The sequence below is a fragment of the Ammospiza caudacuta genome, chromosome Z (assembly GCF_027887145.1).
Source record: "Ammospiza caudacuta isolate bAmmCau1 chromosome Z, bAmmCau1.pri, whole genome shotgun sequence".
NCBI lineage: Eukaryota > Metazoa > Chordata > Aves > Passeriformes > Passerellidae > Ammospiza > Ammospiza caudacuta.
Window position 1 is genome coordinate 41000526 of NC_080632.1, and position 17402 is coordinate 41017927.

The 17402-nt window shown below is 38.7% G+C and overlaps 1 protein-coding gene across 3 annotated transcripts in view; it reads right to left on the reverse strand.

Moving 5' to 3' along the window:
• The window catches only part of JAK2 (Janus kinase 2), an 86902-nt gene that overhangs the window by 5663 nt on the left and 63837 nt on the right, over positions 1–17402 (reverse strand). For all 3 annotated transcript variants that reach the window (XM_058824329.1, XM_058824328.1, XM_058824330.1), the window contains 10 exons: positions 16759–16886; positions 15859–15997; positions 14434–14585; positions 13241–13391; positions 12842–12978; positions 11464–11653; positions 10831–10955; positions 5239–5411; positions 4237–4354; positions 730–843 (listed from right to left, as the gene is read on the reverse strand). In XM_058824329.1, the coding sequence (XP_058680312.1) occupies positions 730–843; positions 4237–4354; positions 5239–5411; positions 10831–10955; positions 11464–11653; positions 12842–12978; positions 13241–13391; positions 14434–14585; positions 15859–15997; positions 16759–16886 (1427 nt within the window). The remainder of the gene's footprint in view (positions 1–729; positions 844–4236; positions 4355–5238; positions 5412–10830; positions 10956–11463; positions 11654–12841; positions 12979–13240; positions 13392–14433; positions 14586–15858; positions 15998–16758; positions 16887–17402) is intronic.

Genomic DNA, 17402 nt, shown 5'->3' on the forward strand with positions numbered 1-17402 from the left:
GGTGTATAAATAAAACCAGAAGAACACTGAATTAATTTATGTGCTCTGAAGACAGCTCTACAGCTGTACTTTAGTATCTACAAAGAACATTAATACAAACCTGAAGAGTCTGAACATAGAAAATCTGATTCATATACTTAACTGTGCCTAATGTCTGCAAGTTGAAAATGCTTGATGGTGAATAATATACATTATAAACATGAGCCTTCCACACTTGAGAAGGGAACAGTAACAGAAAGGCAGTAATCAAGATAAGAAGCTCTTTACATCCTGGAATTAAATGTGAAAAACTTCAGGTGGATATTAAGATTTTTTTGCTGAATATTACATATTAAAAAAAAATTCCAAAGTTCACAGCTTTGAATGAGAATCTCTACACGGGACTTACACAGAACAAGTTATATATACACTAATCTTGTTGCCTTCATACATGTATCTTTTTGAAATAGAAGTGTGAATGCCCAAGTACAGCAGTAAGTTACAGCAGTCCCACTTCATATATTCAGCAAGACTACAGTCTTGCTCCTGAGGGAGTACAAGCTAAAGAATCAAAAAAAAAAAAAAAAGATTATACTCATCATGAAACTGATAAAATTACAGCACAGCCATTCCACTTGAATAAGTACTTTAGTGGTCCAAGCAGAACAAAATGTAAGTTTTGCACTTGCAGGTACTCATGCTAACTGAGCACCCTTCACACTACAGTAACATTTTAACACAGTACATCACCTCATCAGGGCATCCATCTGGTCTTGGCAGTCGTCCATTATTCTTCAAAAGCTCTATCAAATGAAATACAATCATCTGCCCTTGTTTATCATTGCCAATCATGCGCATGAATTCCTGGAACAAAAGGCCAATTGTAATATATAATCTTTAGAAGAAAAAAAGATGCTGCAATATTCTTACCAAGCCAAATTATTTAATAAGAATAATTTATATATATATTATATATAAATAAGAATGAATTGAATAGCACATAACAATGATCAAATTATAAATTACATGTCTAGAGAATCTATCTTTTGTGTGTGTAAAATTAAATAATGATATGGAATAGAATAAAATGGAATGATACATACACAATTTAAAGCACTAGGTGAAAAATCTTTAAAAATGTTGATCATCATCTGATGATTTGACTACCCTGGATAAAGAGAAGACTGAGGTTTTAAATTGCTTCTATGCTTGAGTCCTCAAAGGCAAGTGTTCCAGGCACACTGCCCAAGTAGAGAAAGGCAGATGGAGGGACTGAAAGAATGAAGACCCTAAGACCACTGTAGGAGAGGGTCATGCTCATGACCATCTAAGGAAACTGAATGTGCAGAAGTCTGTGGGACCTGATGAAATTTATTCAAGGGTCCTGAGGGAGTTGGCAGATGAAGTTGTTAAGGTGAAGTTTGTGATGACTGGAAAGAGGGGAAGATAACCCTAATTTTTGAAAAGGGGAAAGTGAAAGACACAATGAACAACAAGCTAGTCAGTCTCACCTCTGCCAGGCAAGATCATGGAGCCAATTCTCCTGCACATCATGCTAAGGCATATGGAAAACAAAGAAGTGACTGGAAACAAACAACATGGCTTTACTAAGGGCACAAATTTTTTTCCTGAGAAATCTAGTAACCTTCTAAGATGGAGCTAACTAGACTTATACAAACTTTGGCACTGTCCCACATGATATCCTTGCCTCTAAATGGGAGAGACATGGGTTTGAGGGATGGGTGCCTCCGTGGATAAAGACCTGGCTGGAAGGCTGCACCAGAGCTGTGGTCAATGGCTCACTGTCCACGGGGAGAGCAGAGATGGGTGGTGTCCCTGAGGCTCAGCACCAGGGCCCAAACTGCTCAACATCTCTGCAGGGGACGTGGACAGTGGGGCCGAGGGCACCCTCAGACGTTCCCTGGCCGCGGCCTGCGCGGGCAGCCACGTCCTGCAGGGAAGGGCCCATCCTGAGGGACCTGGGCAGGCTGGAGAGCTGGGCCCATGCAAACCTCATGATGTTCAGCAAGGAGAAGCAAAAGGTTCTGCACATGGGCCACGGCAATCCTGGACACACCTGCGGGCTGGGAGGGGGTGTGATTGAATGCAGGCAGCCCTGTGGAGAAGGACTTGGGGGTGATGGTTGGTGAAAAACTCCATGTGACCCAGCCATGGGCACTGGCAGCCCAGAAAAGCCAAACGTGTCCTGGGCTGCATCCAGAGCAGGGTGGGCAGCAGGGCAGGGAGGGGATTCTGCCCCTCTGCCCTGCTCAGACCCCACCTGCAGGGCTGCATCAGCTATGGGCTCCCAGCACAGGAGTAACATGGACCTGTTGGAGCGAGTACAGAGAAGGGCATGAGGCTGATAAGAGAACTGGAGCATTTCCTCATGAGGACAGACTGAGGAAGTCGTGTCTGTTCTGCCTGGAGAAGAGAAAGTTGTGTGGAGACCTCACAGCAACTTCCAGATCTGAAGGGGGCCTGCAGCAAAGGTGGAGAGGGACTCTTAATCAGGAACTGCAGTGATAGGACAAGGAGTAATGGGTACAAACTGAAAGGAGAGAAACAAAGGCAATTAGGAAGAAATTCTTTTACTGTAACGATGGTGAGACACTGGAAGAGGTTGTCCAGAGAAGCTGTGGCTGCCCCATCCCTGGGGGGGTTCAAAGCTGGGCTGAGGGCTCTGAATAACTTCATCTAGTGGGAGGTGTCTCTGCCCATGGCAGGGAGGATTGGGATGAGATGATCTTTAATGTCCCTTCCAACACATAACATTCTGTGCTTCTGTGATTAATTAGTTTTAAAAGGATTAAACTCACAGCTGATTCTAAAAAGCTCTGTGGAACACTAAAAGAACTAATGCTTTGAAAAATGCTAAATAGAAAACAGATATCGTCATGCTGATATATAAAAAATGGTTAGCAGGACTAATCAGTAACGACACAGCAGAAAAATTAGTATAATTAAAGCCAGAAAAACTGGCATAGATAAACCTTGCTCTCCAAAAAACCAAAATAACCCAAAAAGCAGATGAAAACCTCACTCAGACTGCCAGACATCCAAAGTAAATGAGGATGTAGTATTAACTGAAATAAATTTCTAAGCACAACATAAAGGACTTTTTTATTTTTCCTCCAATGCTTCAAAATTTCTTTAATGATCCTTGACATGAAAGTGTGAAACACCCATTGGCTGAATGTGTAAATGGCCAGGTTTTGAAAACAATATAAAAGTATAAAGACTACAAGAGTTGAACAGACCACTTTGGTTAAATTTACCAAATTACCTTTTCTTGATGCATACCAATAGAATAACCAACCTGATGAAGTGGTGAATGCACATGTAGAATTGATTCATTGAAAGAATAGTCCACTTGTGCTCCTAACTTACTCGATCACTTTTCATTTCACAATCCTTCTGAAGAACTCTAGGGGTCTTTATTTATGTTCTTATGCTGGAAGAGCTGTCCTGAGTTCTTCCTTGAAACCTCTGATAGCTCACTGTATGGAATTACTGAGAGGTCTACTGAGGCCAGTGCTGAGGTATCCTCCAAATGCATTTCTGCCTATCATCACTATTCGGTTCTCAAAACCAGATTTGCCAGGACTGACAGTTCTGGCCAAGGGTGAGGCCAGCTACAGTAAATACAGAAGCCTGAACTCTCCTCTGTTATGCCCATGGTTACTGCTAGGTGAAAATAAGATCATGTATCTTATTTTCAATTGGAGGATAATAGTATCTTTCTTCACCCACTGTAAATTTGACTTCAGACACCTGTCAGCAGTCTGCAAAAGGCCACTCCTTTTTTTCCTTGAACTTTGCTAACTTACTAACTTGGGTTCTGCTAACATAAAATACCTTAAGTTCCTTATGTAAGTTAACTTAATTTCTATATATGTGTTTAGCTCAGCTTTAAATTTGGAACAGCATTAAAAATAAATGGACTGGTTGCAGCTGGGATAACTCTCCACAAAGGATCAGAAAGAACAACCTATAACAAGAGATTTTAAAATATTTTTCAAACAGAAGTTACAGAATGAATAAGATATGCACAGACTATGAAGTAATTTTCAGATCTTCTTTCTTTCTTATGGCTTGATACCAGTTACCTTTTAGTTACTGCTTCAGACTGGATGCTGTCTCAAACACTAAGGTATCTCCAGAAAAGGATCAGTAAACATTAACCTATTGACGTACACGACAGTCTAGGAAATTGAAATAAACAAATTCTCTGAGATTCATTAACTATATACTTACAGCTGGTGGGCTTTTGCTTTTGTCAATATAGGTGAAGAGTTCATACAAGACCACACCAAAGCTCCACACATCTGAGGCCACAGAAAATTTGCTTTCTGTCAGAGATTCTGGAGCGTACCTGCAACACACAGTACAAGGAAAATTGCTCTCTGCAACATGTGCCATTTTGATTTTGAAAACATTTGTTTTAGTAAGATATTTCTTTTTCATGAGTAAGTGTTCTTTATTCATTGATATTAGCATGTTCTCATTTCCTTTTTGTACCTTCAATTACTAACTACTCCTTTAATAATAGTTAATTGGTTTTGAAAACGAAATCCACCTTAAACAAACACAGTTGGTGATAACTATAACCAAGTTTGATTTTTTTTCCAACAAGGTTGTAGATATATTTCTTATTTGTAGTGCAAGTAGATAGGAATTTGATGTGATTAGACCTGTAAAGAAAGACAATTACAGCCTTCCATCACTTTCAGTGAACTGTGTTGCAGATACTTTTGGAATTAAACTGTACTTCTCCAATAACACCTATTAAGATGCCATTTTGTATAATTTATTCTTTAGGTAAACAGTGCCTGAGTCAGAATTAAAATACAGACTAAAATTGCATGTGTGGAATGGCATTTTCTCTTGGGGTTATCCAACTGATCTCAGCTGGAAGACATGAATGACCAGTTTCTAAGGAACTAGAATACCTAAAAACTTGAAAGAATCCAGGAAAATGGGCCCTTTTAGACTTCCTTTATATCTGAATATGTTTTCTGTTGGATGCTATTTCCTTTAAATTTTTTTTTTTTGGGGTGTTTTCCTGGGTTTTTAAAAAATATGTTGAAAAGTTCTAGATGCCACTCTGTGAAGTGAAATATCATGCAAGTGACTTTCACAATGCTGGAAAACTGACACGGAGCTTGCAAGTAAGAATTCCACAACATGCAAAATGAATTGGCTGAAGGGTAAAAACTGAAAACATGCCATGATTTCACATACCAAAAGAAGACTTACCAAAATATAGGACTTTCACCAGGTTCTTTCACTTTGTAGTATTCTTTGTCTTGTGGCAAAACTTTTGTCAATCCAAAATCTCCAATTTTAACTCTGTTCTCATTCTCCACCAAGATATTTCTTGTTGCTAAATCTCGGTGAACATATCTTTTTGTTCCTAGATACTCCATGCCCTAGGTGTAGAGGTTACAAACAGAACAGGAAAATAATTATTTTTACCACTACATAGCTGCACTTTCCCTAAGGGGATGAATTAACCTCAAAGTTAAAACCAAAACCAGGTTTATCTTCTCTGAGTCCAAGCTCAGTGAATTCCATTTAACAGGAGGGAAACAGACTAATCACCTGTCAGATCCAAATATTTTTTTGATTATGTAGCTGGATAGATGCTACTGCTCCTTTCTGTGCCCAAATGCAGTTGGCTGGTGATATGTAGAAGGAAAAATTTGGGCTAAGCTACACAATCCAAAGCACATGAGAAGATTGTCCAACATATCCATTTCATTTAGCTTTTTTCTTCATTTTCTGCATCTGCTTTCCTGAATGCTTCCATGAAATTTTGTATTATGATTCCTTGAATTTGACTATTATTCACTGATTCCCAACAGTGTGCTTTGTATCTCTTTCGTATGGACAATTATTCACCAGTACAGTTCTGCTTATTGCTACATTCCCAGAGATTGCTGTAACAAAGCACGGTCTGAAGGCATGTTGTCTTTTGCTGCTGCTGATCCCTTCTTACCCATGCACTTAGTTACTTTCACTAACAGTGAAATTTGGAAAAAGCCAGCGTGTGTAGTGGCCTTACTAAAACAAGAAGGTCTTGCTAAGACAGCAATAAATGGAGGACTGAAAGTGATGCTGCACAATGTCAAGAGATACCCAACTCATACATGAAAGTAATCACCAAGCAAGTTGTCAGTTTCATAGTTTTGTAAGAAAGCATATCACCCTTTCAACACAGTGGAAAAGTTAAATTACACAAATAGCATTGGTGATCTCAAAAGTTCTGAAAAGCAATGTTATTACTAGTCATGCCAAAAGGCTTATTTCCTTCTCTTATTTTTTTTTCTTAATGTCAGAAACCTCAGAGTTTGGCTACAAAGTACAATCTTTCTCTCAGATTCTAGTACCTCCTAGTACCATTGGGTGGCATTGGTGTTCTCTCACAGCTCGTTCCAAAACTGTTCAAATGCCCTATTCCTCATTGCCAGCTTGTTCACTGCCATAAATACCAAACTTTACTTCAAAGTGAGGGCTCTATCTTACTGGTACAACTAGCCTATGAAAATGCTACAGCTTTTTCTTACGACAATGTACTATTCTGAAAACAGCCCTGAAGTTTGATGACAGTAACTTTTCTGTTAGCCTGGAAAACACATAAGACAGATCTTTAACTGAAATCATGCAAATTCTAAGTGGATATCACAATCCTGTGGCTCTAGTCTAACAACAGAGTTTAAATGTGATTTAAAATGTTTCTGTCTTTAAAACTGGTTCACCAGCAAGGACACCTGAAACACTTCAAACATTAAGAGAAGGAAAACCCTTTCCCAGTATAGTAGCAAGGAACCAAAACACAATAAACAACCAAACACATTCATCTTAACTCTCAGGTAAATGGGTGTGCCTTCATTTCTCTCATACACTTCAGAGGAAAACAGCAAGGCAGAGGTTGAAAGGTTTTTGATGAAAACCCCCAAGATTACAGACTGACAGAAATGCACAGCAGAAAGATGAGATGTGAGGCGCTGAAAGAGCAAACATTGCAAGAAAAGCAAAACCAGTTGAAAAGTGTAACACGATCAGCTAAACAAAGAAAAAGCATTCAGATTCCATTTTCACAATATCAGGTACTGACTAATTATGTTGTTTTGGAGAAACAGAATGCCACAGATTAGAGAAATCTTAAAGCAATTGATATAACCTCTACTTTGCAGATTGTACAGCAAAAACACTCCAAAGCAAGGCACATACACTGTAACTCTTAGATTTCACTTTTCTTAGAAATGAAAACGTTTCTTTAAGAGCAAGCTCTAGTCTATACAGATTTCCTACATTTTCATACATTGTCCCCATGTAATTATCAAAGCTGAATGTTTTCCTGCTTTAGTATCTGCAGGATGCATATTTTATCTCCCTTTCTCTTGGCTGGTGCTTGGTATTTAGGAAGGAATAATCTCATCTGCTATTTCAATTTCTCACCATCCTGAAGACCTGTAATATTTTCAAAGTTCTTTCATGTATGTGTATGTACATACACACTAAGGTCCTTTTTCTTTGTAGTTTCTGAATACAGTTCCTTTCCCAAAGATTTCTACCACATTTGCACAGCCCTCAAGGGTAAAAATCCACCTTCCAGTCCTCCCAATGGACACCTCAGACCAGGGTCCTGAGACATGTTGCCACTGTTATTTCATCAAGCTTTGAATGAAAGCCTGAGGACTTCTACATGCTTTGCAGCTTCTTATGAGAGTGCACAAGGCCAGCACCTTGAGGTCACAGCAGGCTGAGATGGAGACAGAATATAACAGCTAACTGTCTGCAGCCTTTGTGTACTCAAAAATCCATGTTGGGTCTTACTTCCATGAAAGATTTGGTCACCACCCTCATAGATGGTGCTGAGTTTTAAGATTATTCCAGGTCTCTGCTTGAACAAAGATTGTTTATAATGACTCACCAGCATAAAAACGTAATTTTGTTGCAGAAGTAATTGTGAGAAAATTTCTTAGGCCTGTTACCGGAGAATGACTTCCTGTTTTGGAGACACACATCAGAGAGCTCTTCAGCCCTCTGAAGTGGGTGGTCACCTGTTCAATCCTTTCTCTCTCCAAAGACACTTGCCATAGACTTGCTAACTTTTTTTGTTTTTCTACATTCCGCACTGCTTGCCCATGAATGAGCTTCTCCCAGAGACCACCCACATTGTTGTGCTTCAGTGAAGCACATGAATAGGTGAGATAAGCTGTTAAGGGTGCAGCATTCCTTGTACATGCAAGAGGTGCAGCAGCTAAAAGGTTAGTCCAGTTTCAAGCAGGGAACCAGCAAGCTCTTTTCATCATGAGAAAGTTTGAATGTCAGGAGGTGGTCTTGGCTCTGGCAGAGATTCTCCCCTGATTGTCAGACCTTTTCTGTAGATATAGCAGAAGCTAAGTCTTAGGATCTTAAGGTGGCAGGGCACAATTACCAGACATAAGAATATTTGCGGACAACATACTCTAATAAACACCCTCATCCATCATAGTGTGATGAGGAAGTTGACAGAAGATCTCGCCAAGCCACTCTCCATCATCTGTCATCAGTCCAGGCTCACGGGGGATGTCCCAGATGACTGAAAGGTGGCCAGTGTGACACCCATCCACAAAAAGGGCCAGAAGAAGGATCTGGGAAACAAAAAGGGCCAAAAGACGGATCTGGAAAACTACAGGGCAGTCAGCCTCAGCTCAGTGATTGGCAAGGTTATGGAACAGATCATCTTGAATGCCATCACACAGCACCTACGGGATGGCCAAGGCCTCAGATCCAGCCAGCATGGATTTAGGAGGGGCAGGTCCTGCCTGGCCAACCTGATCTCCTTTTATGACCAGGTGACCTGCCTGGTGGATGCAGGAAAGGCTGTGGATGTTGTCTGCCTGGATTTCAGCAAGGCCTTTGACACTGTCTCCCACAGCACACTCCTGGAAAAGCTGACAGCCCCTGGCTTGGACAGGAGCACTCTGTGCTGGGTTCAGAACTGGCTGGGTGGCTGGGCCCAGAGGGTGGAGGTGAATGTGCCATATCCAGTGGATGGCTGGTCACCAGTGCTGTCCCCCAGGGATTTGTGTTGGGCCCAGTCCTGTTTAATGCCTTGACTGATGATCTGGATGAGGGCATCGAATATAACCTCAGTAAATTCATGGACAGCCCAGGTAGGGTGGGAGTGTTGATCAGCTGGAGTATAGTGGGCTCTGCAGGAGGACCTGGACAGGCTGGATCAAAGGGTTGAATCCAGCAGTATGAGGTTCAGCAAGACCAAGTTGTGGGTCTTACACTTTGGCCACAACAACCCCAGGCAGAGCTCCAGGCAGGGGAGGGAGTGGCTGGGCAGTGGTCAGGCAGAAAGGAACCTGGGGATACTGACTGACAGCAGCTGAGCGTGAGCCAGCAGTGCCCAGGTGGCCAAGAAGGCCAATGGCATCCTGGCCTGTGCCAGCAATGGTGTGGCCAGCAGGAGCAGGGCACGGATTGACCCCCTGTACTTGGCACTGGTGAGGCTGCACCTCAAATCCTGAGTCCAGTTCTTGGGCCCTCAATTTAGGAAGGACACTGAGGTGCTGGAGCATGTCCAGAGAAGGGCAATGAAGCTGGTGAAGGTTCTGGAGCACAAGTTCCTGTGAGGAGTAGCTGAGGGAGCTGAGGTTGTTTAGCCTGAACAAAAGGAGGCTCAGTGGGGACTTCATCCCTCTCTACAGCTCCCTAAAAGGAGGCTGTAGCCAGATGAGGGTTAGGCTCTTTTCCCCAGGCAAGCAGCAATAGGATCAGAGGACACAACAGCAGCAGGGGGAGGTTTGGTTGGACATTAAGAAGAAATAGTTTACAGAAAGGATAATTGGGAATTGGAATGAGCTGTTCAGGAGGATAACTGGGAATTGGAATGGGCTGTGGGGGAGTTACTGTCCATGAAAATGTTTAAGGAAAGACTGCATGTGGCACTCAGTGCCATGGCCTGAATGGCTGCGTTCATTCATAGGTTGGACTCAATGATCTCAAATGTCTCTTCCAGCCTAGTTGGTTCTGTGATTATGTGATCCTATGTAACCTACTGCTTCCATGTCTTTGATATAGGTATTGAGAAAAGAAATTTAAAAATATTTCTGGTACATGCCTTGAGGGGGTGTGGTTATATTTTTTGTCTCTCTCACCCTCACTCCCATTTATTTTTCTTTTCTCAAATTTCTAAATATGCAATGAGATCTCAGGTCTCTCTAGTTTCTAATATCTAAAACATAATTACAGAATAAAAATAGGGAAGGTATAAGCCCTCTTTTTAAGGAAAATGAGATCACAAGAAAGATCAGATGTTTACAAGAAAGATCAGATGTTTGTACCACTTTTCAGGATTTTATGAATTAGGTTTGGTACCAAACAATTTATTACAGGTTTGGGTACTTATGAGGCCTCTAGTTCTGCATACAGAAGTCATGTATCTTTGCTCTTACAGTTTAAAGTAAATTGTTTAAACATACACATGTTGTTATGCTGTTTTTATAGCTGAATGTCAAATTTCTGAAAATTCCATTATAGAATGTTTTGCCTGAGTGAGTATACTAACTCCTACAATACTTTATGTCAGGTCACCTTAGGGAGAAAAGTGAATATATTCTGCCTCAGTCAGAAGATAGACCAGTCTCAGCATCCTGTGTTAAGACACCCAGAAGTTTTTTCAGGTCTTGATTACATTGCTACTTTTTCTGAGGGTTATGTGGTGCTAGCAGCACAACCACATTATAGAAGATACACCAAAATAACCAGTTATTGTTGGTTTGAGACAAATGGGATGGAAAAAGGAGAAAAAACTTCATTGAAATATATATATAATTTGAAATGTCCTACCTTGCATATCTGAGATGCATACAGCAAAAGTTTCTTGTGGTCCAGCCTCTCCTTGTGTTTCTGCAGATAATCTCGTAAACTTCCATATGGTAAGTATTCCATAATTAATCTTAGATTCCTCCGTCCTTTTAGAGCAATAACAAAAAGTAAAAATGTAATTTTTTCTGTAATTTTCCAAAGACAAGTTTTTTAACAGAAGCGTTTTAATTCCTCTATCAGTATCCATAATATAAAATGGACTTAATACAAAAATATTAATTTATGATCTATACATCACTATGCAATGTTTCATATACTAATTAACTGCATTTCTTCCAAAAATGCCACTTATTGAAACTCAACAACAATGTGGATATGCTTGGAAAATTAATATATCACTAATCAACATCATCTCATCAATACTTCAGCTACTATTGCTAAGGCAAAGTAGAAGTCTGTATGTCTGTGTTGTCAAGATGAAACTCAGAATGGTAAGATCAGCTTGTTACCAATGTTATCATCTTTCAAAAAACTTCCTTTGTTTTGTACTCTCTCAGTCCTGGCAAATTTATAACAAATGAGTGACTGTCATAAACACTTACCTCTCTGAACTTCTCAGTATGTATATTTAGGTGTATTCAGTACAGCACATACCTGCACTGTAGCATACTCCTTTGTATTTAACGATGTTATCATGCTGCAGTGATTTAAGTATTTCAATTTCTCTTTCAAAATCCCGAAGATGCTCTTCTGTGCTATGTTGCAGCTTTTTCACAGCAACCACCTCCCCAGTATTATCCTGCAGCGGGTCATACCGGCACATCTCAACACTGCCAAAATTTCCCTAGGTCACAAATGGAAACACTTGGGAATTAGAAACAAGTCCACATCATTTGCTCTTTGTGTTTCCTAGAGAACATGTTTGTTCATGTAGAGTGTAGTCTTTGTTCAGTGCTCACAGTACTAAGCATTAAGGTTATGTGATTAATTATTTAAGTGAAAGACCACAAAACTTCCCTGAGATGAAAAGTGCAGGACTGAGGGTAACAGTTGAAAAGAAATATATTCCATGAAAGGAAGCAAACAGAACAAGAAATGAGGACAAGGAAAGAGGGTGATGTCCATCCATTTTCTCTCCTTTCGCAAATTTCCACTTCCACTGGACTAATAGTTTTCCTGCACTTGCATAAATGCCTTTGTCTTGGTTCTTAATTCTGCTCTTTTTCATTTTGGCTCCTCTCCAATTTGTTTCAATGTTCAGGTTTTGTCTCTTTCTTCATTTATATTGTCTTTTGTCTTCCTTTATGCAGCCACACCTACCACTCTGCTGTTCTCCCTATGCTATGCTATCACAGTGAACAACTATCTGCAAACAGAAGTACTTCTGCTACTTCATTTTCAGGCTGCTTCTGTACTTGAAGCCAAAAGAATACTGGTAAAAACCAAATAAAACAGCAAAGAACCATTCTAGAAAAATACTGCCAGCTGCACTTGGTCATCTGTCTAGGTCTGCTTTCACACAGCCAGGCTGCAATGACTTGCAAAACTAATAACCAAATGCTGATTTCTAAGACCAAAACTTCAAGGCCTACATGTATCTTGAAGACATATATTTTCCTTTTGAATTTAGAGGCTGTATATTCAGATTTCTCAGAATATGCATGCAAAAAAACACTAATCCCACTAGTTCTGCACAAGAATGCTCCAGAGTGTTGTTAACTGAATATCTAGTGCATGTGTGTATCCATCTATCTATCTATCCATCTATCATTTATGTCAGGCAGCTCTGCATTACTTAAAAGTACTTAGCCTTTTGGTGTGACTATATTCATTGTGGAGGTTAGCTAATTTTCTTCTAAGAATACTGTGAAAGTGAAAAAAAGAGCTAGAAGGAACTGCACGTGTTGCTCAGATATGACTGAAATTATTAACTTTTAAAACAGAAATTTCACTGCAAATAATGGGGTCATCAAAGGTTAACTGAAAACCATAGTTATTTCCTAAAGTATTACAGAATTTTGAAACATCTTACCTTGCCAAGTTGCTGTAAAAACTTAAGATGTCTTTCTTCAAATTGTGTTGGGTCCCGATCTTCAAAAGCGCCAGAAAATCCAAGTGCTCCAATTCTCATATTTGGCAACATATCACTTTCTGTCAATAGCTCATAATCTGAGAGGTAGAAGGAAGAAGGGAAGAAAGGGAACAGAAGGCACAGAGTAGTGAACAAGAAAAGGAAGAACCTTATTATAGTCATGGCCTGTTCGACTTTTGTTAGGCATACTTCAAGCTCAGTAGCATATTGACAGCCACCTTTATTTCTGTGCAGTAATTTGCAGTCAAATACAATGATGTATTGCAAAAAACATACTAAAAAGAACGTGAACCAATAGGAAACAGGAGTCTTTTTGATCCTATTATATCGCAAACTCACCTGGAGTGAACAAACTGTTCAAATCACGTATAATTGCTCTAAAAGAAGGCCTGAAATCTGGCTCATAATCCATGCAGTTGTTTATGAGGTTTGCAAGTTCTGTCCAGTTGGGGGCAGGAAGCTGGTGCCTATCTTCATAAAACTGTAGTTTCTGGAATTAAATAGGTACATCATTTTGCATTTTACAACCATGAAGAGTTGCAGAAGCCTTAACATTCTCCTAAGAGCAGCCAAAAATTACAGCTCTAAACCTAGACTTGTTATCTCACCAAATGTCCATCCCACCAATTTTAATCTAAGGCAAAGCTAGTATAATTTAGAATGATCAGTTCAGAAATTTCCAGCCAATTACTGGTAGAAGACAAGATGATAGAGAAAGATGAGAAAAGTAGTGTCTCCTTTATCGGCACTTTCATAAATCCTCAGCTGGGTTCATAAATCCTCAGCTGGGTAGGTCCAGCAGAAAATTCTACTGACCTGTGAACTGGCTGCACTGACAGTTGTGAAAAGCTTTGTAAGCATTATGGAAGAATGTAGGGCAACTTCTGAAATACTTAGGTATCTATAAGTTAGGTCTAGGTAAACCTTGGAGATTATTATAAGAGCTGATTAAAATACCTGAGAAATCAAATCAGGCTTTATGGGAAGGTTAAGTACCTTTACAAAAGTAATTCTACTAGTACATTTGTGGCATAGTGAAGTATTCTTTTTGCTTCCAACTAAAGAAGCAAATACATATGAATTAGCTTTTTAATGGAATATGTTTCTCCTCCATCTCCTGCCCCTACCTGAGATAAAAGTTAACATTACTCATTTAGCTAAAATAGTAGAATTGTTGCAACACACAAAGTCCTGCTGTATTTAAGATGTCCAATTACAAGAATGCTAATTAAAATCCATGCACACTGTTATGAGTACTTTTCTGTTTAAAGTGATACACACTGCTGCAACAAAGCAACAAAAATATGAACTAGATAATACTGACAATTCTTTGTCCCCCTAAAAATCAAAATAAACAACATAAAAACAAACTTCAAATCATCTCTTCTGGTTATTACCTACAAGCAAATATGTATTTTTCCTGCAGTGGTCATAGGCCACACCACTTTACATGCTGATATGGTTACAAAGCAGATGTTCTAAATTAGAAGTGTTCAAAGAACTTCTATGATTGCAGACCCAGTAATACTTACTCTTGAAGAATCTAGTGCACTCAGGGGTTTGTCTCCTCCACTGCAGATTTCCCACAAAGTGGTACCAAAACTCCATTTGTCTGTAGCTAGGCTCAGTTGTTTGGGATTCTCAATACATTCAGGAGGAACCCAGGGTATTCTCTCAAGAAGAACTGTGCAATCACACAAAGGAAACTTGTTAAGATAAACAATAATACCATAAAATTCCCTAATATATTTGATTTGGCAAAAATTGCTTTAAAACAGACAGGTATTTTGCAATGTATTAATAATATTTTTCCAAGTATTTGTTCCCACAAAGAAAATCAAATTATGGAATGTGGACAAAAATTAAAATCATGTTTGTGAATCAAAGAGGAGGTCCATTCGTTTTACCGTAAAATAAGCCTAAAAGTATAAAATTGCCTTAATATAATTTCCATGTTATATTTGTTCTGTAATTTCTCTATTTTCCCCATCTTACCAAGACTCAACAGCTATCACAAAGAACTAAGACATCAAAGAATAAAAAATACTTTGCTAATGGTTGGCATATTATGGCACAGCAAAAGGCACCATGAAAAGGAATATTACACTATGTGATTTTTAAGCTATTGCTACTGACTGTAGTAACAAGTTAAAACATGGGATTGTACTGATTTGGATTAAGAGGTCCTTCAAATGAGATCTCATAAGAATAATGTAAGCTTCATATTAAAACAGGGAGAATTTAAATAGTTTACTGGCAAATAATGACACTGCATTATGTATAAGCTGTTAGATACATTACTTCTTTAGACATCGATAAAAAGTACCAAGTAAGAAGTGTTTTTATTAAAAAGAAAGACCATAAAAGGAATAGTAAGGTTACTTCCATTCCATTAGCATAACAACCTTGCACACATTTTCCATTTAGTTAATTTTGCTGTTTGTAAAGCATTGGAACAGTCTTAAGAGTGGATGATAACCCAGTATTTTTAACATCATCAAACAGCTCTAGGTAGTCACTAAGAAATGCACTGAACATGATTTTTAACTGCCAGTCAGCATTTTCAAAAGTGCATTTGGTTTCAGTTCTGAAAGTTCTTGATCAATTACAAGACACTAAGTTCAGCAGCTATCTGTAAATGTAAGAGACTATACTATATATTTACAATATAATGTAACAATAGTACTACCAATGAAACATGGTTGAAAATGAGAACAGCAGAGAAAAAAGCTCACACAATGGAGAACTGTGGCCTTATTTCCTGTAGCTGTTTGCTAATTTAAAAGGTACACTCAAAACTGCTTGGCTAAGACTGTAGCGATAATTATAAAATGACACACAGATCAAGGAACTTACTGTGACAAAATTAGATTAGATGGTGGTCAAAAAAAACCCCACCCTTAAACTTATTTTTCAAGTCAGAAGCATTGAACAAGAAAGTTGATGCAAAGACTTACTGTCTCTTGGCAAAACTGTAATACTGATGCCAGGATCACTTAGCTTTATAAATGGGAGGTTTCCAGACTTCCTGTCTTCCTCTCTGATAAGCAAGATATTTTTTGCACAGACATTCCCATGAACAAGGCCTTTGTCCTCCTATAAACAGAAATCCATCTTTTACAAACTGACCAAAAGTCTTACTGTTGAAGAGATATTTAAAAACAAATACTGTACAGCATGAGGGAAACATCAGCAATTAAAATAATGATCACAGATTAAGTTGATCAAACTCCAGGTACACCATCAATTTCTCTCAAACTTACAGTTTTCAGCCAATTTTTGTTATTTGCTTAAAGTCTGAAACAATTTGACATTTTTGAACTCAGAAGAATGCTCATCTATCCATTTAATATAAGAATATTTAAATCCTGTTAAAGAAAAGACTTATCTAGTCACGTGTCCTGTCTTGAATAATGGCCTTTATATTTAACTGGAATGACTGTAAGGTTCAGACCTAATGCCCAAGAAGAATGCAGTAGAGGAGTGAACAGTACAGTGTTTTCCCCTCCCAGTGGTTAAGTATTAATACTACCAGGAAATAGTTTATGTTCAACATCGTGAGCTGAGGTGGGAAGCCCAGAAAGGACTGATTTGTGGGGAGGATGGGGGGAAAGCATTACTGCAAATGTGTTTATATTTCATGCTAAAACATTAAGCATTAAAAAAGAATGGACATTCAACTACACTTTGTTCAAGATACAAAGTCTGTCTCTGGATATCTACTAAATAGCTGGTATATAGCCAATCCACTATCAAAACCCTCCAGAGTTTTAAGAATTCAGGTAATAGCTCAGCCTTTCTACACACATTAGTCAGAATCACTTGAATTCTGCAATTAACAAAACTGAACCACTTACCAGAAAATGCATGGCTAATGCCAACTGTTTGGCTACTTCCAGCTTCCACAAAATATTGATAATATTTTTGTTCTTTTTCAAGTATGTGTCCAAGGATCCAAATTTTACATATTCTTGTACAAGGATGTCTGATTCATAATGATAAAAAGAGTAACAATTAAAATCAACAACAAATAATAAAATTTCAAGACAGATTAATGACTTTAGTAGTACTCTTCTTTTGATACCTTGTTGGTGATCTAACTACAAATTTCAAGTTCTGTGGTATCTGAGTACCACCAAGAATATTCTATGTTCTTTATACTTTTTCAGAGTGTGGAAGTCCACCTAATTTCTTCTTACTAGATTTAATCTTTTAGGGTTAATAATTTAGATTTAATCTTTTACAGATTATCTTAAAATCCAGTGAGCATCTTTCCACCCTCACCTGAAAGGCACAAGAATGTAACTGTTGATGAAGCATAGTAGTGTATAGCACTATCAATGTGGTGAGCTGAATAACATTCAAGTCATTCACTTCATAGTTGTTTACTATTTATATTCTTACTGGAAAATGCAATGCTTTATTGACAAAAGATGCTTTGCTTGAAAACAGACAAGTATTTGCCCTAAAATTGTGCATATGTGTATGACATATGCCTTCA